Source organism: Equus caballus, chromosome 5, assembly GCF_041296265.1.
Source record: "Equus caballus isolate H_3958 breed thoroughbred chromosome 5, TB-T2T, whole genome shotgun sequence".
Taxonomy (NCBI): domain Eukaryota; kingdom Metazoa; phylum Chordata; class Mammalia; order Perissodactyla; family Equidae; genus Equus; species Equus caballus.
This window is the reverse complement of record NC_091688.1, coordinates 78,073,619-78,098,796: the sequence shown is the minus strand read 5'-3', so window position 1 is coordinate 78,098,796 and position 25,178 is coordinate 78,073,619. Positions and strand designations below refer to the sequence as shown.

Below are 25,178 nucleotides of genomic sequence, written 5' to 3'. Positions count from 1 at the left end.
GAGAATGGATAAACAATTACGGGTACATCCATTCAATGAAACACTAATAAGCAAGAAAAAAGAAACAATATATGTAACAGCATAGTTGAATCTCAGATGCCTTACCCTATAGGAAAAAAGCCAGAAACAAAAGGGTACATACTACATGATTCCATTTATACAATATTTTTGTAAAGGAAAAACTTAAGAGACAGAAAACAGACCAGGGGTTTCCAAAGACTTTACGACCAGAGAGGCCTAGCTGGGCTGAAAACGATTCTGAAGCTAGTTGCAGAATATCTACACCTTAACAAGATTGTCAGGGATGAATAAAGTAATAATGTCTGCCATGTACTATGGAAATCGTTGACTTTCCCCCTCCACGCACCCCGTAATTCTATGATCCAGAAAAAGGCCTGATGAAATGCCAGCAGTTAACGGCAATGGGAGGATTTGAACAGTGGTTAAAATAAGAGTGGCGCTTCCTTCCAGAGTACCTAGGGCGGTTTGGGAAAGTCACCTTCATTTTCCCCGCAGTTTAGCAATTTTGAAAGGGGGTTTCTCTCTCTGCGGTGGAAGGCTGGGTCTCCACCCTTGCCCCGTCCTGGGCGGCCCCGGCGGCGGGGGGTCGCCGTGCAGCGCTCCGGGACAGGGCGCAGCGGCCCCCGAGCGCGCCCTGGGCGCAGCAGCCCGCCGCGGGGACACGGGACGCGGGACGCAGGCCGGGCGCGGCCGCCCGGGGGCCCGCAGGGAGGCGCGCGCGGAGCCGGCGGCGGCGGCCGGGCTGGCGGGCGGGCCTGACGCGCCGCCCCGCTCGCAGCCTCGCTCCGCAGCCCGAGCGCCGCCGCCGCCGCCGCCGCCGCCGCCGCCCGCGCCTCCGAAGAGCCGCCGGCCCCGCCGCCCGATGGCGAGGCTGCGGGACTGCCTGCCCCGCCTGCTGGTCACGGTCCGGTCCCTGCTCTTCTGGTGCCTGGTCTACTGCTACTGCGGGCTCTGCGCCTCCATCTACCTGCTCAAACTTTTGTGGAGCATCGGCAAGGGACCGGCGCAGACCTTCCGGCGGGTCGCCCGGGAACACCCTCCCGCGTGCCTGAGCGACGCCTCGTTGGGTACCCACTGCTACGTGCGGATCAAGGTGCAGGCCGGCGCGGGCCCCGCGGTTTCGGGAGGGAGCGTGCCGGCCGTGGGAGCGGACAGCGCCGGGCTGCGCCCTTCCTGACTCCCGGCCCGGCGTCCCCGAGGGCTCCCGGGGCTCGCAGGGCGCGCGGGGGGACTGGGAGATGCCGAGGGGAGGCAAGAGGCGCGAGGTGGGACGGGGGAGGGCTCGGGACTGTGTGTGTCTTTACGTTCCCTGTTTGTCTTATGTGAGTGTGAGTGAGTGTGTGTGTGTGTGTGTGTGTGTGTGTGTGAGAGAGAGAGAGAGAGAGAGAGAGAGAGAGAATAGGTTATGTGGAGTTTCTCTAATCAGGGTCCTGTGATGTTACTGTCCCCTTGTCCTCCACCACAACCACCCAGAATAATCCTGCTCCCTTTCCTAATGGAAGGGGAAGCTGCTCTCCGGTCACCTTTTTGCCCTTTAGAGCTCAGATAACCTGTAGAGAATTATTTCTACTGGGGCCCTGCTGTCCCGGGAGGCTGTCCTTGCCCAAATTTTAGAGATGGAAAGAGTAAATACAGTCATTGGAAATCAGGAGTTTATTCAGATCAACAGAATAGAGCATTCACAGATGACCTAAGCAGCATGAAACAATCAATAAATGGTGTATGTTTGTGGGGAAGTCAGAGACCAAAGCCTTGAAATAAAAAGTAAATGTCAACCGTGCATGCAGACCCGGTGCTTGTCCCGGGCCTCGTCAAGCCCACGGATATTCTATTTCCTGAGGCTCCAGGTGGTGACAGGAAATGGTCCCTTGTGATGCTCTCCAGTCTGACTCACAGGCCTTTCAAAACTAGCCTCACATGAGGGGTTATTTATGTCGCCAAGTCCCGGGTTCCTGTGAGGAGCTAGATTGCCTTCAGAAGACCAAGGAGTATGTCCTTCTTACCCTCATTCAGCCTGGGGTTGAAATGAGAATTAAATGAGTTAATATTTGTAAAAACAAAGCAAAACAAAACAAAAAACTTAGAACACTGCCTGGCACATAGTTAAGTGCAATAAGGTGTTTGTTCACTAAATCCGGTCAGGTGCCCACAGCATCTCATCTTCCAAGACTCACTACCAGTGAAAGAAGCTATGGCACTTCTAGGAAGGCATTCTGTAACTGAGGGCAAAGTCGGATTTATCTTCATCCAACCTGAGGAGGAAAAGCAGTGTAAGAATCATCGGGAATTCCTTTCTTCTGACTCTGGCCAGCTAAAGAGTTTCCCCAGAGACACAGAACCAAGGATTGGAAAGAACCTTGTCCTGGGAGCTAGGACAAGATGGTGGCTCAAGTCACAGCCCTGCCCTCAACCACTTTTATGACCCTTGTTAACATCTTTAGGCCCCAGTTTCTAAATCTGCAAAAGTAATGGGGTTGAATCAGATGACTTTTAAGATTTTTTTCACATCTGAAAACCCAGTTGCTTGGGTTACCTGATATAAAACCCAGTCTTTGTGCTCAGCTTTTTGTTCTTGTTTTTTTTCCCTCACTTCTTTCTGAGGTTTTGTTTTTCCTTCTTGCCTTTTTCTCCACTTTCCTCTCTTCAGTTAGCTTTGTGCTTGTGGTATTCCTGTCTCATTTCCGTGCTTTTTTATTTTCCTCAGGCAGTTTTGGCCCCCACATGCAGAGTGAAGCCTTGCGCGCTCAGAGCATTCTGCTGTTAGGAATACACTGACGTGACAGGAGAAGCAGGCAGCAAGGGGAACTGTACATACAACTCTCAACTTAAAATAATAATGTGGGAAGGAGGGAACTAAAAATAAGGAAAGGAGGTGTGAATTATATAACTGATGGCACAGCTCTTGGCGGGCAAGCTGAGAAAAGTACATGACTAGGAGGTAAACATGGCAGGAATACAAATTCAGATCAGAATTACTTCCGTGTCCTGCAGAATTTGAATGAGATGAAATGTGACACATCAGCAAGATGAAAGTCACAAATCGTGACGTTGTTTCAGAAGCTCATAATATATAAATTGACCTTGTAAGTAGAACAAGAAGGGAAGGTACTATAAAGGGAGTATTGACAAAAGTGAATCTGTCAATTTACCCTATTGATAAATCATGGGATTTTTTTCCTTTTTGAAAATTAATAATATTTATTTTGTTTCTTGCTATTAAAAATAATGCAAGTAGTTTTTTTAATGAAATGGAAATACTTAGTGTACTACTTTAACAATCAGCATGAAACATCACTAAAATTCCATGCCCTCTGTTTTCTACTGCAGGATTCAGGCTTAAGATTTCATTATGTTGCTGCTGGAGAAAGAGGCAAGCCACTAATGCTGCTGCTTCATGGATTTCCAGAATTCTGGTAAACTTACCAATTAGCTTTTTCTTTTGCATAAAGGACTTTGGCTTATGATAGTGTCATTTGCTTGTAATGACTTCTGATAGACCTTACTCTGTGAATGCTTGCCCAGAGTTATCATTCCTAAATGTCCCTGAATCACAGGAATGGGTTTCCTTCTATTCGAAGGAAACTTGCATGTTACTATCCTAAATTAATTTTTTTGAGAATCAAAGAAGTGTCTTTTAATGTTTCAAATTTCTGAAATAGTCGGTTACAGAACAATTGTTGTAGTACCTACTGTGGACAAAATACAGCATTGGGCGGGGAAAGGACATGTGAAGGAAATCAAAGGCTTCGAGTGCCTTTTGGTGAGGCTTGGGGTGAGGGGAAAGTGGGGACAGAAGAGGACTCATGGAAACTGAAAAAGAACTCTTTCCTAGGCACGTAGCAACAGGCTCATATGCATGTAGGGCAGAGTAAGGAGCTAGATATTTCACATTAGGTAGAAAACTTATAGCCAAAAATACACAGTTGCTAGTTAACTAGGAGAAAATGTTCTGTTCTTCTTCTTTTTTTTTTTTTTAAAGATTGGCACCTGGGCTAACAACTGTTGCCAATCTTTTTTTTTTTCCTGCTTTATCTCCCCCAACCCCCCCGTACACAGTTGTATATCTTAGTTGCATGTCCTTCTAATTGTGACTGTTCTCCTTTTAACCCCACAGAGCCAAATAAGTACAGATGAAAACAACACACAATTAAACTTTTTAAAAAATGAATGAATATCTTTGTAAAGATGGCACATATCATGGTGGTAAAAAGAAAACCAGATTTTTGGTAGCACAGGGCTATGATCTTGAGACAGTTCATGAACTAAATAGGCCAAGAAACGGATGGGGAAAAAACCCATATTCTCTGAGGTGACTCAAGGATAAAATGGTATCTTTTTTTTTTTTTTTGAGAAAGATTAGCCTTGAGCTAACATCTGCTGCCAATCCTCCTCTTTTTGCTGAGGAAGACTGGCCCTGAGCGAACATCTGTGCCCATCTTCCTCTACTTTATATGTGGGATGCCTGCGACAGCATGGGTTGATAAACAGTGCGTAGGTCTGCACCTGGGATCTGAACTGGCGAACCCCGGGCAGCCGAATTGGAACATGAGAACTCAACCGCAGAGCCACCAGGCTGGTCCCAAAATGATATCTTTTTAAAGGTCTAGGACAATGCCCTGTCCCCAAATTTCTCCCTTACTATTCTTCTTAATACCTAGAATTCACCATTACATATTCCTTTCCTCCTTTAGAGTTTTAAAGATTTTGTGTCATCCAAAGTCCTGATTTAAAATGCATGTAGCCCTGAAAGAGGAATTACCTTAACACACTTTGCTTAATACTTTATGAGTGAAAGGGACTTTATTCATACATGCATTGAGGATGCTAGTGTACCAGGAAGTATTAGGCATTGAAGAAAAAGAATGGAGGATGGCGAAATCCCATCTACTTCATCATTTTTCCAGAGCAAAAATTCTATGGATGCCTCTTCCCGAGGAGATCTTCCCATCGTGAAGATTTTTCTCCCCTCTGGAATTACCTGCATAAATAAACATAAGTCATTCTCATGTTAAACTTTTATCTGTTCTTCCTTCTGGAGACAACTTAATTAGGTGGTAAATAGCCCAGTGCAATTGAAGCATATGTTAGTGGAGTGCTTGACATGATTGGCTCACAATAAAATGTTAGTATGAAGCGTTAGTCAAATCTGCAGAAAGTGACATGGGCAGTGAATTCTGGCTCAGCCACTTACTTGCTGCAAGACCCTGCATAATCGTCTATATAACTTTGCAGAGTTGTTGTGAGGATAAAGAGTCAAAATGTGTGGAAGGCCTTTCACATGGCCCCAGTGAATACTCAACAAATCTTCATTTTCTTCCTTCATTCCCATTCACTCCGTGTGGAGATCCGTGTGCCAGTGCTAGCATCCTCCAGGCATTTATGAATAAAGTCCCTTCACTCATAACGTATTAACTAAAGTGTGTTAAGGCAATAACTCTTTCAGAGCTAGATGCATTTTAAATCAGGCTTTGGATGACACAATATCTTTAAAACTCTAAAGGAGGTGAGGAATATGTAATGCTGAATTCTAGGTGTTAAGAGCAATAGTAAGGGAGAAATGTGGGAACAGGGCCTTATCCTAGACCTTTAAAAAATAATTTCCTGATTCTGGCTGCTGCTGATAGTTAACATTCCCTGAGCATTTGCTATGTGCCGGGTACTCTTCTGAGTGTTGTAGATAGACCTTCCTGTGTAGGCCTCATAGCTACCTTTCTGGCATTGGCAGCACCAGAAAGTAGGGTACCCCTCATTCTTGAACTTCACAGCTGACCTCTGCTGCTTGTCTTCAGGATATAGGAATCATAATGATCTGATAACATACGTGGATTTTTATCCTTCAAATTTGACACCTTATAGAAACATTCAAGAGGGTGTTAAACGTTGACCAACAGGGGCTGGCCCCATGGCCCAGCGGTTTAAGTTCCAGTGCACTCTGCTTCGGCGGCCCAGGGTTCGGATCCTGAGCACGGACATGGCACCGCTGATTAGGCCATGTTGAGGCGGTGTCCCACATGCCACAACTAGAAGGACCCACAACTAAAATATACAACTATGAAGTGGGGGGATTTGGGGAGAAAAAAGCAGGAAAAAAAAAGAAGATTGGTAACAGTTGTTAGCTCAGGTGCCAATCTTTAAAAAGAAAAAGTTAACCAACAATATAAGAATACCTTACTTTAACATTTTAAATCATCATTCTAAATAAAATTCATGATCTAATTGGGGGGGCGATATTTAAATTTTTAGTAAGAAAAGATTTAAAGGATATTCTCTTTCTCCACGTCAGGCCAACTCCAATACTTGTCTGTGCCCTTGTTCTTCCTGGAGCCTCACGTGTATACATGAGGGACAGTCTACATGAAGATAAAGTAAACCTGCAACCACTTCAACCACTTGATAATTGTTTTGAGGAGTTCCAGAAAATAGCAGTGATAGCCATTTAATATAGGATAGCAGATGCTCTCTGTCTTATTTTAAGAAATGATACTTTTGCATGTTTTCCACAGTGTTGTCCCATTATTTACTCTTCATCTGAGCCCTTTGGCAAAATAGAAATGCCTGGTGATTCTTCTACATATCCTAGAATCTTCAGTGTACAGGAGCCCCTAGGAGGGGCCCAGCATCGCTCCCTGGACATCAGATCCATTTGCTCCAGCAAAGTCAAGTCTTGAATGTGTCCAAAAAGAATCTGGTGGTTGTGAGGAATGGTTTAGTTTTGAAAATACTCCTAGACATATTTTGATTCAGAAGAGCATAGATTAGCAAATATATGCAGACCAAATCTACCGTTTGTTATTCCAGCAAGAGCCTTGCTATAATTTAAAACAACAACAACGAGTCTCTGATAACTCAGTTACTCCAATAGACTATATTGATTTCATTGAACTTTGCTGGCCATTAATCTGAAAGCTACCTGGTGTTCAGGGAAAGTCCTAAAGCAGCTACACAGAGTGGCTGGTAATCAAATACCTCTGTTTGAGTATGTTATACCCTAAACCAAGACCTCTGTGTTGATACTTACTCTATAAACCAATACTTCTGTGTTGATACTTACTCCATCTTTCCTTCCAATCAAATTGCCACTATCACCCATTATGGAGTCTAGTCAATTCCATTCAAGTGCTCACTTCAGGAAAAAGTCAATTCAAATCAGAGTTTAGGGCAAAGCTGTTTTGATTAAGCCACTTCAAGTCTCCCTGCTGAGCTTTCCTTTCTCTTTTTCTAAAAGCTCTTTCTCTTTCATTTCTCTCTTATTTAAAAGCCAAAAAGACCTTTATGTCTGGCATTTTAAACCGATTTCAATTTACCTTATAAATGCATATATTATTCCTCTATTAATCAAGTTTTGCCGAAATACACATGAAATTATAAGCTTGTTTGTAGATAAAGTAGATCAGAATATTTGATACAGTGAAAACAATAATCATAAACTGGCATTGTGTGTAAAAGGACTTTTTAAACAGGAAAGCGCTATACATATGTAATGTGCTATCTGCATTTATCATCATTAACTAAGAATAGCTGTTGAGAATGGGTGACATATATACTATTTGATGTTACACAGAGACAATAAAATTCTGGGTCTTCTTTCTCAAAATCTAAAAGGAACATCAAACAAGATACACATCTATGAGACCTTTAGCTAAATTAGCCCAAAATAAGGCTATTTGTCAAAAGATGATTTTTCTCCCACTCTGTCTCTACCTCAATTTGCATCGCTTTTAAAAATATTTTGAGCTGATGCAGGCAATTTCTTTGAGTTGTCTTCACCACCAGCTGTACGGAATGCATTCATCATTACTCAAGCGCTGAGGCAAGTGAGGGCTCTTCATACACACAGCTGAGCACAGAGGCTGATGACTCCGGCTTTTTCTCTGTTGTGAAGGGGAAAAGGATATTCTGCCTCTGAAAGTGACTAGGCTAGTCACTTTCAGATGCAGAAATAGCTGGGAAAGAGGTTGCTTTTTTAGAAGCGTCCTCTGCTATTACCTAAAGCTACCAGAAAAAACCGATGTGGATGAAAATAGCTACTTTTGTTTATTTATAATATTTTCAGGAGTTACTGGTTTGGTAATATGTTTCATTCCTGTATCAAGGGGGTTGTTTTTGTTTTATTCATATGAATGACACACCCATCAGTCTATCATTGGGGTGATTTCTTTTTCGGTTTAGACTTAAACTATAAATCAAATAAGCTTTATTTATGACCTCCAGGAAGATTATATTTAAATATTGCTTTGTAATTTATTAAGATAGCAGTTGCCCTATTTCTTAGAAATGTTTAAAGTATTGTGTGGCTACACTCATTGATAACAGCAATAGTTGAATTGATTTGTAAGACAATTTAAATTATTAATAAGATAAAATATGCAGGTATTATGTTTGCATAATCTCGAATACAATTTTAAATGTAAAATGTGGGATTGAACACATTATTTTGAATCAAATTTCTACCTTGAAATCTCTGATTACATGAATTCTAAATGAAGACACAGATACTTAAGATATTAAAGCAGTGCACATTTTAATAGAAATTGAATATAAATTCCCTAACAAGAATTTGGGGACTTTGGTTGTCAGGCTCGTGTTTTGAGCTGGGACAGAGCTTTCTTGCACAACTGGTACTTCTGGCGCTATCCTGAGTCAGCTCTTTCATTTGTTTGTTGGCTACTTATTTAACAAATCTTTATTGAGCACCTACATGGGCTAGATAATCTGCCAGACAACCCAGGAAGCTTGTAATCAGGTGCAAGCACCAGACAACAACAGATCTTTATAAAGCACATGCCTGGGGCACTGAGGAGTGTACACACAGGTGAGAGAGTAGAGCAGGGGCCCACCCAACCTGCGTGTAAAGGAGGGAGCCTGGAAAGTCTCCTGGAAGAGGAGATGCCCAGCGTGAGGAGGAGTCCAGTGAGGGGTGAAAGTCAGAGACTGTGGGGAGTAGGGGAATGGTGGGGAGCGATGATGTTTCAGATAAAGGAAATCATATGAACAAAGTCATAAAAGCAAAAAACAATACCTGTGTTTGTTCACTACAAGTGGCGTAGTGCTGCAGAGGCAGTGTAGCATCGACTCTCGGTCCACACAACCTGGGTTTGAATCCTGCCTCTGTTGTTTGCTGATTCTGTACACTCTCAGCACATCAATTAACTTCTCTGTGCCTGTTTCTTCATCTGTAAAGTGGGATAATAATAATACCTACTTCATAGTATTGTTTTGAAGATCAACATTACTATATGTCAAGCACTTAGAATTGTACCTGGCATGTAGTAAGACTGGTATAGATGTTAGCTCTTTTTACTCTATTGCGAATGACAGAGAGTGTATAACAAAGTCAGGCTAGAAGATTGGGCAAGTCAAATCTTGGAGGTTTTGTCTGCCAGAATAACGAGCTTGGGCTTCACATGGTGAGTAACAGGGAGTCAAGACAAGATTTTAAGCAGGGAAATGACACGAAAGAGTTTGTGCTTTTGCTCCATCACTCTGGTTTTGTAGAAGATAGAGCTGAGGGGAATGAAATGGACCCGGTTAGACCAATCGATAGCCTGCTGCGTTAATGGAGGCCTGAATTAAGGTAATGATAGCAGCGATGGACGGGAAAAGTGATTAAATAAATATTTAAGAGGTTAAATCTGCAGAACTTTATTGATTGGGTATGAGGGATTATAAAGAGGAAAGAGTTGGGCTTCAGTTACAAAGACAAAAAAATTAATTCAAAATTTTAAGTAAGGCTATGAGAAAGTAATAAAATCATGTGTGTTGATAGATCAGTATCTTTAAGGAAATAAACTGCTTCATTTGTTTGCTGCAACCCAGAGACAGGATTAACAAGATTGCTGTGAAAAACACTTTTTATCGACATTTTCAAATGTATCTTAATTGGCAATACTTTTGCAGTTTTACAAATCACAGGTATCCTGGTAGAGATCAGTTTCTGTGTCCATTCGTAATTCCAGATCTGTGTCTGACACCCTTCCTGACAGTCTATCTGTTGATGTAAAGTGGTTGATTTCTTTCCGAGATCTTATTGCTTTGCCTCACTTCCCCTTGTGGTGCCCCTCTCGTCGTTGGTTTATAACCTCAGATCACTGTTTACTTGCCTATTGCACTCCAAAAATCTTTTCAGACAATAATCTCCCGTTTGTCTTGTGTCAGATAATTTCACACTGTGTTTCCATGAACAGATGTGCATGCAGATGCTTTTTATTTTTAGTGCACATTTTGAGTTCCATAACATAATGAGTCACTTTGAAAAATGCATGTCTTTTTTTTCTCTTTGTTATCCAAAGTGATTTTGTTCATGATGATGAAAAAGCTCATGGATCTCTGTATTTCAATTAATTCTGTGGTTCCGTGATCAGGCACAGGAGGAATACGTGGCCCAGCAGAGGCCTCCAGGACTTGGCTGTAGCACCCTGGCCATTCTAATTGGTCACTGCTGGTGCCGTTTTGGTTGTTAAATGTTTTTAATGTCGCACTTGCTTGTACTCATGGTTCAGGATCTTCTCCATGGAAGAATTTTATTTCAGCAAGCAGAGGTTTATCTTAAGCAGTTGTGTTATTGGATTCTTTCAGTGATAATCTTTTTTTAAATCTTCAGACTTTTTCATCCATAAGTAAACTGTTGTTATTACTAAAACCACTGAGCCCTGTTTGACGGTGGAGTGAGGTGGGTAAACTCTACTTTTTAGGGAAATATGTTTTCATCTCATAAATTTTTTCAGAGGATCAAACGTTTCTGCAATGTGGAAGCATTTGTAGGTACAGATTCCCTGATAGCTGTAAAGCATTATTTAAGAAAAACTTAGAAAATTGATTTCTTAAGTACATATGTAAGTATGTTGGTTTTAGTATCTGATATTTTGTGGTTTCTGCAATTACTGGACCTTCTTACATCCCACTGCAGCCGGTTAAAAAAATTAAATAATATAATTTTGCGAAAGAACATCAGTACTCCTTTCTCAACAGGTCTCTTCTCTCCTGCTCACACACAGCTATGTAACCTTTCTCAAAATAAGGAGTTGCTTACAGTTTCCAGTTAGAAAATCTGTAATGTTCCTCTTTGTATTAGTTATTGTGGTATTTTTAATTTTTTAAAATGTCCTTCAGGTATTCTTGGCGGCACCAACTAAGGGAATTTAAAAGCGAATATCGAGTTGTCGCACTGGATTTGAGAGGCTATGGAGAAACAGATGCTCCCATTCATCGAGAGAATTATAAATTGGACTGTCTAATTACAGATATAAAGGATATTTTAGACTCTTTAGGTAGGTTAGTTTTGAAAAACAGTATTAATTCTTTTTAAGGGACCAACAGTCAACAAATTATAAATTGATAACCTCATTTCTCAGGACGATGTGTTTTTCATCTACCTGAGCTGTTATCTGGATCCTGTCACCATGGTTTTAGGTATACAGCCCAAAATATTTGTAGAGGGAATTTAAAATAATACATCCAGAATAACATTCAGTCCACCAGCCAAGAATGACTTTCAAAATTTGTTTTTAAAGATAAACCTAATGTATACTATTTATTATTTCAGAATTAAGTAATGAAAATTTGATTATTGTACTCAGAAGATTCATTTCTTCAGAACCCACACCTAAATATTCATTAAAAAATGTTATAAGATGCAGAAGCACTTGCATTATCTTTCTTGTGTTGACCAGCTAATGCCACAATAATATTGTGTAACAAACCACCTCAAACTCAGTGGCATACAGACATAGGCGTTTATTCCTATCCTCGTGGATCTGCAGGTCAACTGTAGGCTGGACCCCTTGGAGTCTTTGCCTCAGGCTACAGGTCCAGCTGGGGCTGGCTTCTCACTGTGCCTTGGGCTGGAGCCCAAGCTATAGGGGAGAAGCTACCTGAGATAGCAGAAGTGAGAAGAGGGTGAGCCCAGCTGCCAAGCGTATTTCAAGTTTCTGCTTGTGGCCCATTGGTCAAAGCAAATCATATGGCTGAGCCCAAAGTCAAGTCATACACTCACCACGAGACCAAAGCAAATCACAAGGCCAAGTCTAACCTCAATGGGACAGCAAAGTATGCTCCTTCATAAGTAAATATTTTTTAACAATAATCTAATCCATTACCCTTTTGACTAAAACCCAGCTGTTACCGTTGGTATGTCAATGGAGCCAATATAGTGAGAAACTCATGAAATCAAATTAAAGGCCTTTCCTACAATAATCTAATAAGAGCATAGATCAGGCCGATATTCTTAGAGGAGGAAAAATGGATGAGGCCTGGGGGTGTCAATGCAGTGTTATCATTTAGTTTGATTACAATAAAATACACTCAGAGACACTGGTTTCCAGCAGCCATATTTCATTCATATTTTGTGGTAATTCAGTCAGACTTGGCCTAAATTTTTCTTCATGCGATTTTCTAGGCAATAATATAATCTTGCTTATGACCTAATTGTGTCTAGTGTTTACCATGGTTTTCCAAACTCAGGTCCATGAGATTCCTAGGAGAGATTCTGAACCTGTAGGTGTAGAGTGGAGCCTGGGCATCTAAACTTTCTGAAAAGCTACCTAGGTGATTCAGACATACAGGTTTCGGAAACACAAAATTCAATATCTGCACGCAGTGCATAATTAGGGTAGAATAGTGGAAAGATTAGTTTCAGAAGTGTACATATTTTATGTGAGGTAATGATGCACCCACCTGTTCCTTTTCAATGATGTCGACATTTATTTCTCAATTACAGGGTATAGCAAATGTGTTCTTATTGGCCATGACTGGGGGGGCATGATTGCTTGGCTAATTGCCATCTGTTATCCGGAAATGGTGATGAAGCTTATTGTTATTAACTTCCCTCATCCAAATGTATTTACAGGTGAGTTTAAATTTTCTTTGAAATGTCTTTGCTAACATGACAATTCACTATTGTCACTGACACTTTGGATTAAAAACAGCAAAATTTGATTAACATAGTATTTTAAAAATTAAATGACTAAATTATGATATTAGCATATGACAGTGTCAGATACCTTGGCTTTAAATATTCCTGAAGGGTCAAAGAAAGTATAGCTCCAAATTTGCTTGCATAATTTTATTTCTTTTTAGAAAACGTTTTACTGTGAAGTTGTGGGGGGGAGGGATAAAGGGGAAAATGCAGTAACATTGCTTTGACAGGAATAGATCCTGACAGCCTAGAAATAAATTCTCCTCTTACCTAACTGCTTTGACTATCAGGAATGGCAGCATTCTTTAAAGCGGCAATTCTTAAATTTTTGGTCTCAGAACTCCTTTATACTCTTAAAAATTATTAAAGACCCATTGAGCTTTTATTTGGGTTATATCTATAAATATTCACTGTATTGGAAATTAAAAATGAGAAATTAAAAAATATTTATGTATTAATTCATTAAAAAAATAATAAATCCAGTACGTGTTAACATAAATAATATTTTAATGAAAACTAACTGTATCTTCCAAAACGAAATTTTAGTGAGAAGAGTTTCATTGTTTTACATTTTTGCAAACCTGTTTAATTTTTGGCTTAATAGAAGACAGCTGGATTCTCAGATCTGCTTCTGCATTCAATCTGTTGCAATATGTTGTTTGAATTGAAGTATATGAAGAAATTTGGCCTCACACAGATTTGTAATTGGAAAAGGGAGGAGTATTTTAATAGCCTTTTCAAATAAATGTGGATTTTCTTCTTTAATACTACACCAAACTCTAATATTGGTGGTTTCTTAAAGGTTAGTAACAATGTGGAGTCTGACGTCATATTAATGAACTTTTTGTACTCTGTTATGTTAAAATCCATTGGTCTCTCTATCACTTTGAATGGATTTTTTACCCATGCATGATTTTGCATCATCATGCACTGTAAGATATTGGTTCATTGAGTTATGCAGATTTTCCATAAAATGACACGTTTCATTATATGATATCAAAGAATCACATTCATTAATATCATCCCAGTTTCATCAGAAAAGCCTTTAAGTATTGCAACGCTGTCAAGCTCACAGTGGCAGATACAAGTTTCAGGAATTCTCTTTTTTTTTTAAAGGTATGCTTTTTGGTGAGGAAGATTGGCCCTGAGCTAACATCTGTTGCCGATCTTCCCCTTTTTTTTGTCTCCCCAAAGCCTTAGTACATAGTTGTATTTCCTCCTTGTAAGTCCTTCTAGTTCTTCTATGTGGGATGCCACCACAGCATGGCTTGATGGGTGGTACTAGGTCCGTGCCCAGGATCTGAACCAGTGAACCTTGGGCCACCAAAGCGGAGGGTGTGAACTTAACCACTGCACCAGTGGGCCAGCTGCAAAAATTCTAATTTTCCTTTGAAAGCTTGAATTTTGTCATTGGCAACAAATACTGTTGATTGTTTTCCCTCAAGTGACAGGCTTGCCTTGTTCATTTTCAAGCGATTGTCTGCCAAATACTCAAGTCTAAGTGATAATAGTTCGTTAGTCTTTCTTTCAAGTAAAAATTGTATTCCATAAAAAATGCAGCTATTCAACTTATCAACTCAAACAATTGCAGAAGTGCTTTTCCTCGAGAAAACCAATTGTATTTGGGTTTTCAAAAGAACTGCTTTATATGTACTTTCTGTTTCAACACCGTGTTAAAAAGATGTATATACAAAGGTTGAAATTTATTAAAAATTAATCATTTTTGCTGTTTCATCAAGGACATTCTTAAGTGACACACTTAATTTTATGTATTTATTTGTTTAATACAAATGTGTGGTGGTGAAGAATATAATGATTATTGGTATTGTTTAGTGCCACTGCCCTGATTTGTGCTCAGGCGGCAATGGCTTTGTCTACCATTGCTTTTGTACCATTATGCAAATGTCAACCAAATGAGAAAAGCTAATAATGCCTTAGTATTTTTATGAAATAGTTTTGACCATCTGGATCCCTTAAAAGGGTTTTGGGGATCCCCAGGGATCCACATGGCCTATACTTTGAGAACCTCTGCTTTAAAGGGAACTCTTAAAATCTCAAGAGTGTTTAAAGACCTGTGAACAATGGCTAGGCACGTTTTTATTTGGTTTTGGCAAAAATTATAATTTTGTCCTTTTTTACTATCCTTGTCAAGTTTTCTGAGGTTCAGGTACTGCTACGACACACAAGCAGCTCTCTAGGGAACAAAAAATTCAGAATGACATTTCTGTTTCTTCCTCAAAAGTAAACAGGTGAGAGAAAAAGGAACCTGTCTACATAAATATTGCTTATTATAAGCATAAGAGTTGAACTTTGAGTACATACCCAATTGTCTTCTGTTGAGCTAATACAATGGATGCTTAGGATTTAAATATCAAACTGAGAATCATCATATTCTTTTCAGTTGCATTAGGCAGCAGAAGTCGTGCTACATGCTTTTTGAATTGATCAGGACCCTAGAGTCAAGGTGCTGTTATATGGACAAACTGTAATTGATCATTTCAGCAGGAAGACACTTTGAACATTTTTGGAATTATTTAATCCATACCAGGTTCAGCCTTGGTCAGGTCAATATGAGGTCTTCGAGTTATATGTCTCTATTTTCCCCTGAATTGTACTGATATCTTTTAATGCAGAGCTGAAGAAATCTTGTTCAATGATGAATTTACAAAATGTATAGCATAACAATGCTCCACTTACCTGAGAATAATAGTTCTAAAAACTGCAATCATGTTAGATATAGTTACAAAATTAGAAATAAGAAAAAGAACTACCTCTGTAGCAAAGAAAATAAAAGTATAGGCACAATACACAACAGGTATGCACATTTAATATGTATGATTACGTCACCTCCCGGTTTAGAGCTTCAGTGTCTTCCCAAAGCACTTAAAATCCTTGTCCTTCTGGCCCTACCTGACTGTGCTTTGGCTTTTCTTTCTGACTCTTTTCATACCATTTCTCCCTCCTCACTCACTACACACTGGCCACACTGGCCTTCTTTCTGTTTCTTGAATGTGCTAAGCCCAGGACCTGCATTCTGTTCCTGAATGCTCTTCCTAGATCTTTGCATGGCTGCCTCTCTCTTATCATTCAGGACTCAGCCCACATGTCACATCCCCAGAGAAGCCTATTCTGACCACCTCTACTATATAATAGTCCCTCTATACCGCCCAACCATCACTCTCAGTCACATTACCTTGTTTTATTTTCTTTATGCTATTGTTGCTATCTAAAATGATCTTTTAAGTCTTCATTACTTATTTATTGTGTAAGTTCCTTGTTAATAGGAACCTTTTCTGTCTTATTCCCTGCTAAATCCCCTCGCACATAGTAGATATTCAAATATTTATTGAATGAATGAATTTTCTAGATACATGAATGAATTTATAGGAAACGCTTGAGTTTCTGTTGAGGCCAAATGAATAAAGTATTCAGATCAGCCTGTAAGGAAAATCTTTGAAACAACAGAAAATTACCTAGCATGTATCCCGAGGAAAAGTGTTAGGTCACTGATAATGACCCTAGAGAAAAGGCAGTGTTGTTTGGGTTTTCTGTTCCTTTCCGAATCAAGACTTCATAAAGTGGAACTTTCTTTTTATTTGAAGTGCTATAAATTTCCAAATACCAGAAATATTCATAATAAAATATAAGAACATGGAAATTGTTTCAAAGAGAAATATACAGAAGACTTATTTGTGGATTTTTTTTTATTGCATCATTCTAAAGGTGAAATTGCCTTAATAATAAGCTCTTTCAATAGTAAGTAATCTATATCCCTTGGATGAGGTCTAACACGACATTTTAATTTCAGAATATATTTTACGACACCCTGCCCAGCTGTTCAAATCCAGCTATTATTACTTCTTCCAAATACCATGGTTCCCAGAATTTATGTTCTCAATAAATGATTTCAAGGTAAGCCAAGCATGGTGATGGGTGTTAACTGGACTTACTGTGGTGATCATTTTGTGATGTATACAAATGTTGAATCATTATGGTGTATGCAGGAAACTAATATAATGTTATATGTCAATTATACCTAAATAAAAATAAGGAAGACTGGTGCTCAATAGTATGACAAAATTTAGGAAGTTAAAAATAAAATATAGACTGAAGTGCTAAAAAAAAAAAGAACTGGTTCTGCTTATGTTGTTTTGATTTGTTTTAAATAATCATTTATTATTATACATCTGTTACATACTGTGCACTGTATTGGGCATTTCCTCCTACGCAAAGAAAAAGTTAAGTAAAACAAATAATATATTATTATTAATGAAAAACATTTTATTTTATTTTATTTTTTTAATAATTTATGTAGATACTCTTTTTTTGCCCAAGCATTTATTTATTTACTTTATTTGTTTGTTTTGTGAGGAAGAGTGGCCCTGAGCTAACAGCTGTTGCCAATCTTCCTCTATTTTATGTGGCATGCCGCCACAGCATAGCTTGATAAGTGGTGCTAGGTCTACGCCCAGGATCTGAACCTGCAAACCCAGGGCTGCTGAAGTGGAGTGCATGAACTTAACCACTACACCACCAGGCCGGCCCCTGAAAAACATTTTAAATTAAAGTCCATCCTTAAGAAAGAAAAATAGACAAGTACTAAAACTTAATAAGTACTTCTAAGGACTCATCTGTAGGCTTACTTATTTATACAGACTCTGTTTGTTTATTTGAGTGCCTGGCTGTTCAATTTTTTGTGAGAGTCTGTGTCCCTACAGGCATACCTCTTTTTCGAGAACATCCCATGGGGAGATGGGGGAATATGAATGCTAGGTGACAGAGTTTGATAGCAGCGAAAGTGGAAGCCCTTGGTGATAAACAACACCGCCAAAACAACATAAGCATGCAGGTACTGATGTACCATACACCCTGACACCAGAGTCATATGCAGTGTCTATTTCTCAGAAATTTATTGAATGCTTCTTGTATGTTCAACAGAGTGTTAGATATTTAGGGAGGTTAAAAAAGGACATGATATTATTTTACCTGGAAATACTTCTGCATCTATCTCTAACAGATGAAGACTTTTTCATAACCCCAATGCCATTATCAAACCTAAAAAAAAAGGAACAACAATTCACTAACATCATTTAATACCCACTCAGATTTCTTTAACTGTCTCAACTGTCTTTATACTTCATTTGTTTGAATCAGGAGCCAAACAAGGTCTACATTGTATTTGGTTCTTGTGGCTTTTGAAACCCATAACAGTTCCGTCTTTCTTTGTTTTTTAACACTACTTTTTATTGAAGAAATTTGGCCATTTGTCCTGAGGAATGATCCACGTTTTGGATTTGGTTGACTGCTTCATCATGGTGTTATTTAACTTCTTCTGCTAACCTTTGTTTTTCCTACTGCATAGGTGCTGCTGATCTGGAAGCTCGATTAGATTGAATTTTAATTTGACAAGAATACTTTAAAAGTAGTGCTTTTTTTTTTTTTTAAAGATTGGCACCTGAGCTAACAACTGTTGCCAATCTTTCTTTCTTTCTTTCTTTCTTTTTAATTGCTTTTTCTCCCCAAATCCCCCCAGCACATAGTTGTATATTTTTGTTGTGGGTCCTTCTAGTTGTGGCATGTGGGATGCCACCTCACCATGGCCTGATGAGCAGTGCCATGTCTGCGCCCGGGATCCAAACAGGCAAAACTCTGGGCTACCGAAGCCGAGCCGGGGGAACTTAACTACTCGGCCACAGGGCCGGCCCAAAAGTAGTGCTTTTTAAAACGCGGTATTTCCAAATACATCACATCAGGGAAGCACATAATGTCTGGTTGTCCCAGATTTAGTAATGCTAACACTGACCAATAAGCTCACGAGTGGTCAGCCTGTCCAAATTTCTCAACAACCTTTACCAAATAATTCCAGCATACCTTGATCATCATGCCTAGGTCCATTATTTTATTAGGGTGTGAAAAATGGTTATTTTCCAATTTTATCATTCATTCTGCTTTTATTAACGGGAATTCTTCTATAAAGAATTTTCCACATCTACTGTTTGGTTTTTATTTTTTCACTTAACAATATGCCCTGGAGATCACGTCATATCAGCATACAGATTGTCACCAATTTTTCTTGGAGTACTAAGAACACATAATATACCATTTTGTGGCTATACCACAGTTTATTCAACCAACCTCCCGCTGATGGACATTTAATTTGTTTCCAGTCTTTTTCTATTACAAATAATGTTGCCATTAATCACCTCCTGCATATGTCATTTCATATTTTTGCAAGTGTATTTTGGGGTTGAGGGATCTGAATCTTAAACAAGAATTCCAATGATTCTGAAGCAGGTGGTTTAGATCCACACTTTGAGAAATGCTGGTATAGAGCAATGTTTTTCAAATTGTGGGTGGGGACCCATTAGTGAGTCATGAAATCAATTCAGTAGCTGCAATTCGAATTTTTAAAAATAAAGTAGAACAGAATTGAATGGAAAATATCAGAAACACTGTAATAAGGGTAAGGGCTCTAAACTTTTGTTTCAGAAATATATATGTAGGGGCCGGCCTGGTGGCACAGCGGTTAAGTGCGCATGTTCCGCTGTGGCAGCCCAGTGTTCGCCGGTTCGGATCCCGGGTGTGGACATGGCGCCACTTGGCACACCATGCTGTGGTAGGCGTCCCACATATAAAGTAGAGGAAGATGGGCACGGATGTTAGCTCAGGGCCAGGCTTACTCAAAAAAAAAAAAAAAAGAAAGAAAAAGAAATACATATGTAGGAGTATGAACTGGATCATGATGTAAAATGTGTTTGTTACCCTAGGTTGTGGCCAAAAGACGTTTGAACACCTTTGGGGGAAGTGGATTGGTTGTCAGTAAACAGATAAACTGCTATTAGCTAGAATATTAGGGAAAGCTTGAAGGTAGCGATAGTACGTGAGCTCAGTCTTGTAGAATGTGAATAGGCACCAAGAAGCCAGGATGCTTTTCATAAGGGTGAAGTGTGCATGGGGGATTTGAAGGGAGGACTATTAAAATAAAGCCAGAAAAGCAGAAATGTGGAAAATGTGTTTATAAACAATGAGGTCTCCAACCCGGCTGGAGCAGAAACTGGGAATTGTCACTGCATACTGATCATCATTCTCTTCCAAAAGCCAAAGATTGAGTTTATTATTAGGTAACTAAAAAGTTTTAATTATTCTATTTTCACTTAAATTAGGCTTTGAAACATCTGTTTACCAGTCACAGTACTGGCATTGGAAGGAAAGGATGTCGATTAACAAGAGAAGATCTTGAAGCTTATATTTATGTCTTTTCCCAGCCCGGAGCATTAAGTGGTCCAATTAACCATTATCGAAATATCTTCAGGTCAGTATAATTTATTTTTAGTTAAATAAAATACTCATTCCCCAAAGAGCCAATATTTTATTTTTAAGATTAGGTTCACCAGTTATCCAAAGACTCAAATAGTATTCTGATTTTGTAAGTTGCATAATCTTTTTTTATGGAAAATTTCAAACATATGGAAAAGTAGAGAGACTAATATAATGGATCCCCCACGTAGCTGTCACTTGTTTTATCCATAACCCTCTCCACTTCTTCTCTCCCTTTGGATTATTGTGAATAGATGGATATTTTTAGTTATATTTTGTAATGATCATTTATTCATTCAAGAAATATTTATTAAGCACTTTCTATGTTCTAGGCTATGACATCACTCAGGATACAGTAATGAGCAAAACTAGACAAGGTCCCTGATTTCACAAAACTTGTAGCTGAGTGGGGAAAACAGACATCAAGCAAATAGCCACAGTAATAAATATATGGTTATAAACTAACATAAAGACTTTGAAAGAAAGGGATGAGAACCAAAGAAATGATGTTTGAACAAAGAGATGAAGGATAAGTTAGATATTGACTAGATAAAGTTGGGGGTAGGGAGGTTGGCATTCCAGAAAAAGGAAACAGCATGTACCAAAGCTGTGTGGGAAGATGGAAGGTTGTGATTTTCAGTAACAGGATGAGGACCAGTTGGCTGGAGCACAGAAAGTGAGGGTGGGAAGAAGAGAACGAGTCTGAGATGTAGGCAGCAGCTGGTCGTGCAGAGCCAAGTAGATCATGTTAAAGACTTAAGAGCCATAAATGTGAAGCCAGTGAATGAGAGTTTCAAGCTGAACAGAGAAACAATCCAATGTGTATTTGGATAAATTCACTCAGTGTGGAGAATGTATTGGAGAAGTGAATGTGAGGAAACTATGGCGGTCCAGGCTAAAGATGAGGTAGCTTAAACTAGTCTGAAGGCAGTGGAGATGGAGAAAGTGGGTAGATTGAAGAGATATTTAAGAGGTAAAATTGACAGGCGTTGGTGATGGGTTGGATGGGAGGATGAGAAGAAGAGGGATGTCATGGGTGGCATGAACAACTGTATGGATAGTCATACCATTCACTGAGATAGAAAATACTAGAAGAGAATTAGTTCTGAGGAGAAAGTCATGAATTTTATTCATCTTAGACTAGTTGAGTTTGAAGGGGTGCTTTAGATATTCAAATAGGCAGTTGGATACTAGGGTCTGGAACGCAGAGGAGAGAATCTGGATGAAGATATGAAAAATCTTGGAGTCACTGACAGAGCCAAATGAGGCTTTCATTTCAGAAGATATTGTCTAGGGAGAAAGTATAGTGTGAAAGATAAGACATGGAGGTTTGTCTGTTTGGATCTGGACTCTAGATAGGAGAAAAGGATTTCCCTTGAGAACTGGCAGCCATCGCCTGCCTTGAAAAGGTTTAGGGGCTTGAATTTATGCTATCTCCATAATACTAGAATTCTCAGGGAAAAAATTATATTTTAACATCATTTTGGGCTGATGACACTTCCTAGGAAGCCTGGCAGAAACAAAGACAGAATCTCTCTTGTGGATAAATCTCAGCTCAGACTCACAATATTTCCACAGATAAAGTCCCCTGAAGATGAGTTCATAATCCAAATTACCAAAAAATACCAATCAACCGTTAGTGAGTCAGAATACAATTGCAGCAGAACGCCTACAAATTTCAAATACTAGAACTAACAGAGACTTTAAAGTATGTTTAAATCATTAAATATATCAAAGAATAAAAAATATGAGAAAAGAATAAGAAAATATCAAGACAGGCTGGAAAGAGCTGAAAAAAGAACCAAAGGAACTTCTAGAAATGAAAAATATGGCGGTTAACATCTAAAATTCCTTTAGGTAAGTTAAATGGAAGATCAGACAAGCTAAAGAGAATTATGAATTGGAAGATAGATCTGAAAAAATTACCTAGAATATAGCTTAGAGAGGTAAAGAAGTAAAAATATGAAAGACAGGTTATATTTGACATGTAGGATAGAATTAGAAATCATATAGATAAATAGAGAGAAAAATTAGAAACATTCATATACATATATGCTAAGAATTTTTTTCTAATAAAATAAAAAAATAAAAATAGAATGTATTATTTCCAAACCAGTAGAGGGGTACAAGAAAACTGTCAATTCAAAAAGCAGGAAAGGAGAAAAAGGGAGCAAAGCAGGGTAAATAGAAATCACAAACTAAGATGTTAAAAAAATTCAATAGGTCAGAAAGTACAATAAATATTAATATGTTAAACTTGCCAGTTAAAAACAAAATATCAGATTGGATTGAATCACAAAGCATAAGGACACAAAATGGTGGAAAGTAAGAGGATTATAGCAGGTTTTATTTTAAATAAAACAAAATCCCACAAACTCTTTGAATATGGAATCTACGGGGAGCCCTGAGATTGTATGAATGAGGAGAGAAGAGCTATATCCAAATCTTCTTTTTAGACTAACAACAACAAAATTTACAAATATAAATATATCTATATATCTTTGGCAAAATGGTGATATTAATTTAAAAGGTGTTGGTAGGTAACAATTTATCAAGCCAGGCAATGATTAGAAAGGCAGAGGTTACAGGCAGAGGCTATAGGTATATAGGCTATACATGTTATAGGATGTAGCAACATTGTTTGAAGTCCATGTTTTGTTGTTTGTTTTTTACAAATAACATTTGTAAAGACAGTTATTTAAGAGAAAATAGAGAGAATGACACATTTTCACACAAGTCTGAATTTTGGACAGGAGATAAGAATGATAGTTTAAAAAGTTCTCAATTTGTCCCTTTATCAGAGCTAGCTTTGTGATGCCAACAGTATGTTTTAAGTAGTTATAAGGAAAGAGGGAAAATATTCTGATTTTTCTGAGGTTCTTTTACTATCAACTGTTCATTAGGAGGACCTGCGTTCCCAAGGGTAATCTCTAGAATCCTGTTAATTAACAAGGAGAGAGATAGAGAGAGAAAGAGAGAGAGAGAGAGAGAAAGCAGACCTGTGAAAGCCAAAACTCACAATTTTATATAAAGGTGAAAGATGGTTTTTAACTAGATTATTGTAGGTTAAATCTAGCTGGGTGAATGAAGATCACTTGGGACCTTCTGGAAGCTCAACTGACCCCCTCTGACTGTTCTTTACATAGGGTAATCAAGGCCAAGTACATCATTAAAAATAGGGTTATACAATATATAATGACTATAAAAGTATAGTACATTATACTCAGGTGTGAAAATCACCTTCATACCTCTAAGGCTCCCCAGGACCATAGCCTCGTCCAGGGACTGTCCAAAATTTGGAGCGAAGGAGACAGAATGAACTAGGAATCTAACTAGCTATAGGACCTAGCCTACAAAAAGATAAACAAGTCTAAATTTATAACAAAGCACCAAATCATAAAGCAAAAACTCGCAGACTTACAAGAAAAAATGACAAATCTACAATTACTATTGGAGATTTTAGCTCACCTCTCTCAGAAGTTCATCAGCAAGCAGAAAAAAATTAAGGATATGGAAGATTTGAACAACCTGATTGACATCTTTGATCTGATGAACAATTCTAGAATCCTGCACCCAACAATTAGAAAATGCAGTATTTTTAATCACATAGACTGTTTGCAAAGGTTGAGTACATACTGGACTATAAAGCAAGTCTTAACCATATCGTATAGATTGTCTTCTCTGACATACTGCAGTTAGCAATTAACAACAACAACAAACTTTTAGAAAACTCCATATATTCAGAAATTTTAAAAACTTCTAAATTACTCATGGATCAAAAAAATCATAATGGAAATCAGTAAAAATTTTGAAAAAAATGATAATATCAAATATGTGGAATACAGTTAAACAATACTTAGGAAAAATATTTATAGCTTTCCATGCTTCTAGTAGAGAAGAAAATTGAAAATTAGTGAGCTAAGTGTCCAATTTAAGAAGAGAGGGGGGCTGGCCCCATGGCCGAGTGGTTGAGTTTGCGTGCTCCACTGCAGGTGGCCCAGTGTTTCGTCGGTTCGAGTCCTGGGCACGGACATGGCACTGCTCGTCGGGCCACGCTGGGGCGGCGTCCCGCATGCCGCAACTGGAAGGACCCACAACTAAGAATATGCAACTATGTACCTGGGGGCTTTGGGGAGAAAAAGGAAAAAAATAAAATCTTTAAAAAAAAAAAAAAAAGAAGAGAGGAATAGAACAAGATGTAAACAAAAATAAATTAGAAGGAAAATAATTTAAATTAGATAAGAAATTAATACAATCAAAAACAAAGACATAACAGAATCAACACAACCAAAAGCAGATTCTTTGAAGACTGTTAATATAGATAAACTTTTGGCAAGATTGGTTAAAAAAATGAATAAACAATATTAGGGAGCAGAAAATAGACATAACTACAGACATAACAGACATTAAAATATAAAATTTAGGTTGACAAATTTGAGAACTTTCACAAAATGGGCAGTTTTTAAGAAAAATATAGCACCCAAAACTGACTCATGAAAAATTAGAAAACCTGAATAGACACAGCCATTAAAGAAATTGGATTATTAATGTAAAGCATAGCTACATAACACACACCTACAAATACACACCCACACAAATAGGCCTAGGTGGTTTTACCTCAAGTTCTACCACAGAAAATCTCATTCTTAAAATAGACTCTTTCAGACATTATAAAAAGAATGTATATGCTTCAGCTCATTTTATGAGGCTGGTATAAAACTTTCATACCAAAACAAGACAAGGATTGTATAAAGCAGGAAAATTAGGGGCCAGCCCAGTGGCATAGTGGTTAAGTTTACACGCTCTGCTTGGGCAGCCCGGGGTTCATGGGATAGGATCCCAGGTGTGGATCAACACACCACTCATCAAGCCATGCTATGGCAGCATCCCACGTACAAAATAGAGGAAGACTGGCACAGATGTTAGC

The 25,178-nt window shown here is 38.7% G+C and overlaps 1 protein-coding gene across 1 annotated transcript in view; it reads left to right on the top strand.

Moving 5' to 3' along the window:
• Window positions 1-749: 749 nt before the first annotated feature.
• The window catches only part of EPHX4 (epoxide hydrolase 4), a 31,040-nt gene continuing 6,611 nt past the window's right edge, over window positions 750-25,178 (top strand). The window contains exons 1-6 of the mRNA XM_023641657.2: window positions 750-1,114; window positions 3,349-3,434; window positions 11,131-11,288; window positions 12,737-12,865; window positions 16,743-16,846; window positions 20,098-20,246. Coding sequence (XP_023497425.1) covers window positions 884-1,114; window positions 3,349-3,434; window positions 11,131-11,288; window positions 12,737-12,865; window positions 16,743-16,846; window positions 20,098-20,246 — 857 coding nt within the window. The 5' untranslated portion in view covers window positions 750-883. The remainder of the gene's footprint in view (window positions 1,115-3,348; window positions 3,435-11,130; window positions 11,289-12,736; window positions 12,866-16,742; window positions 16,847-20,097; window positions 20,247-25,178) is intronic.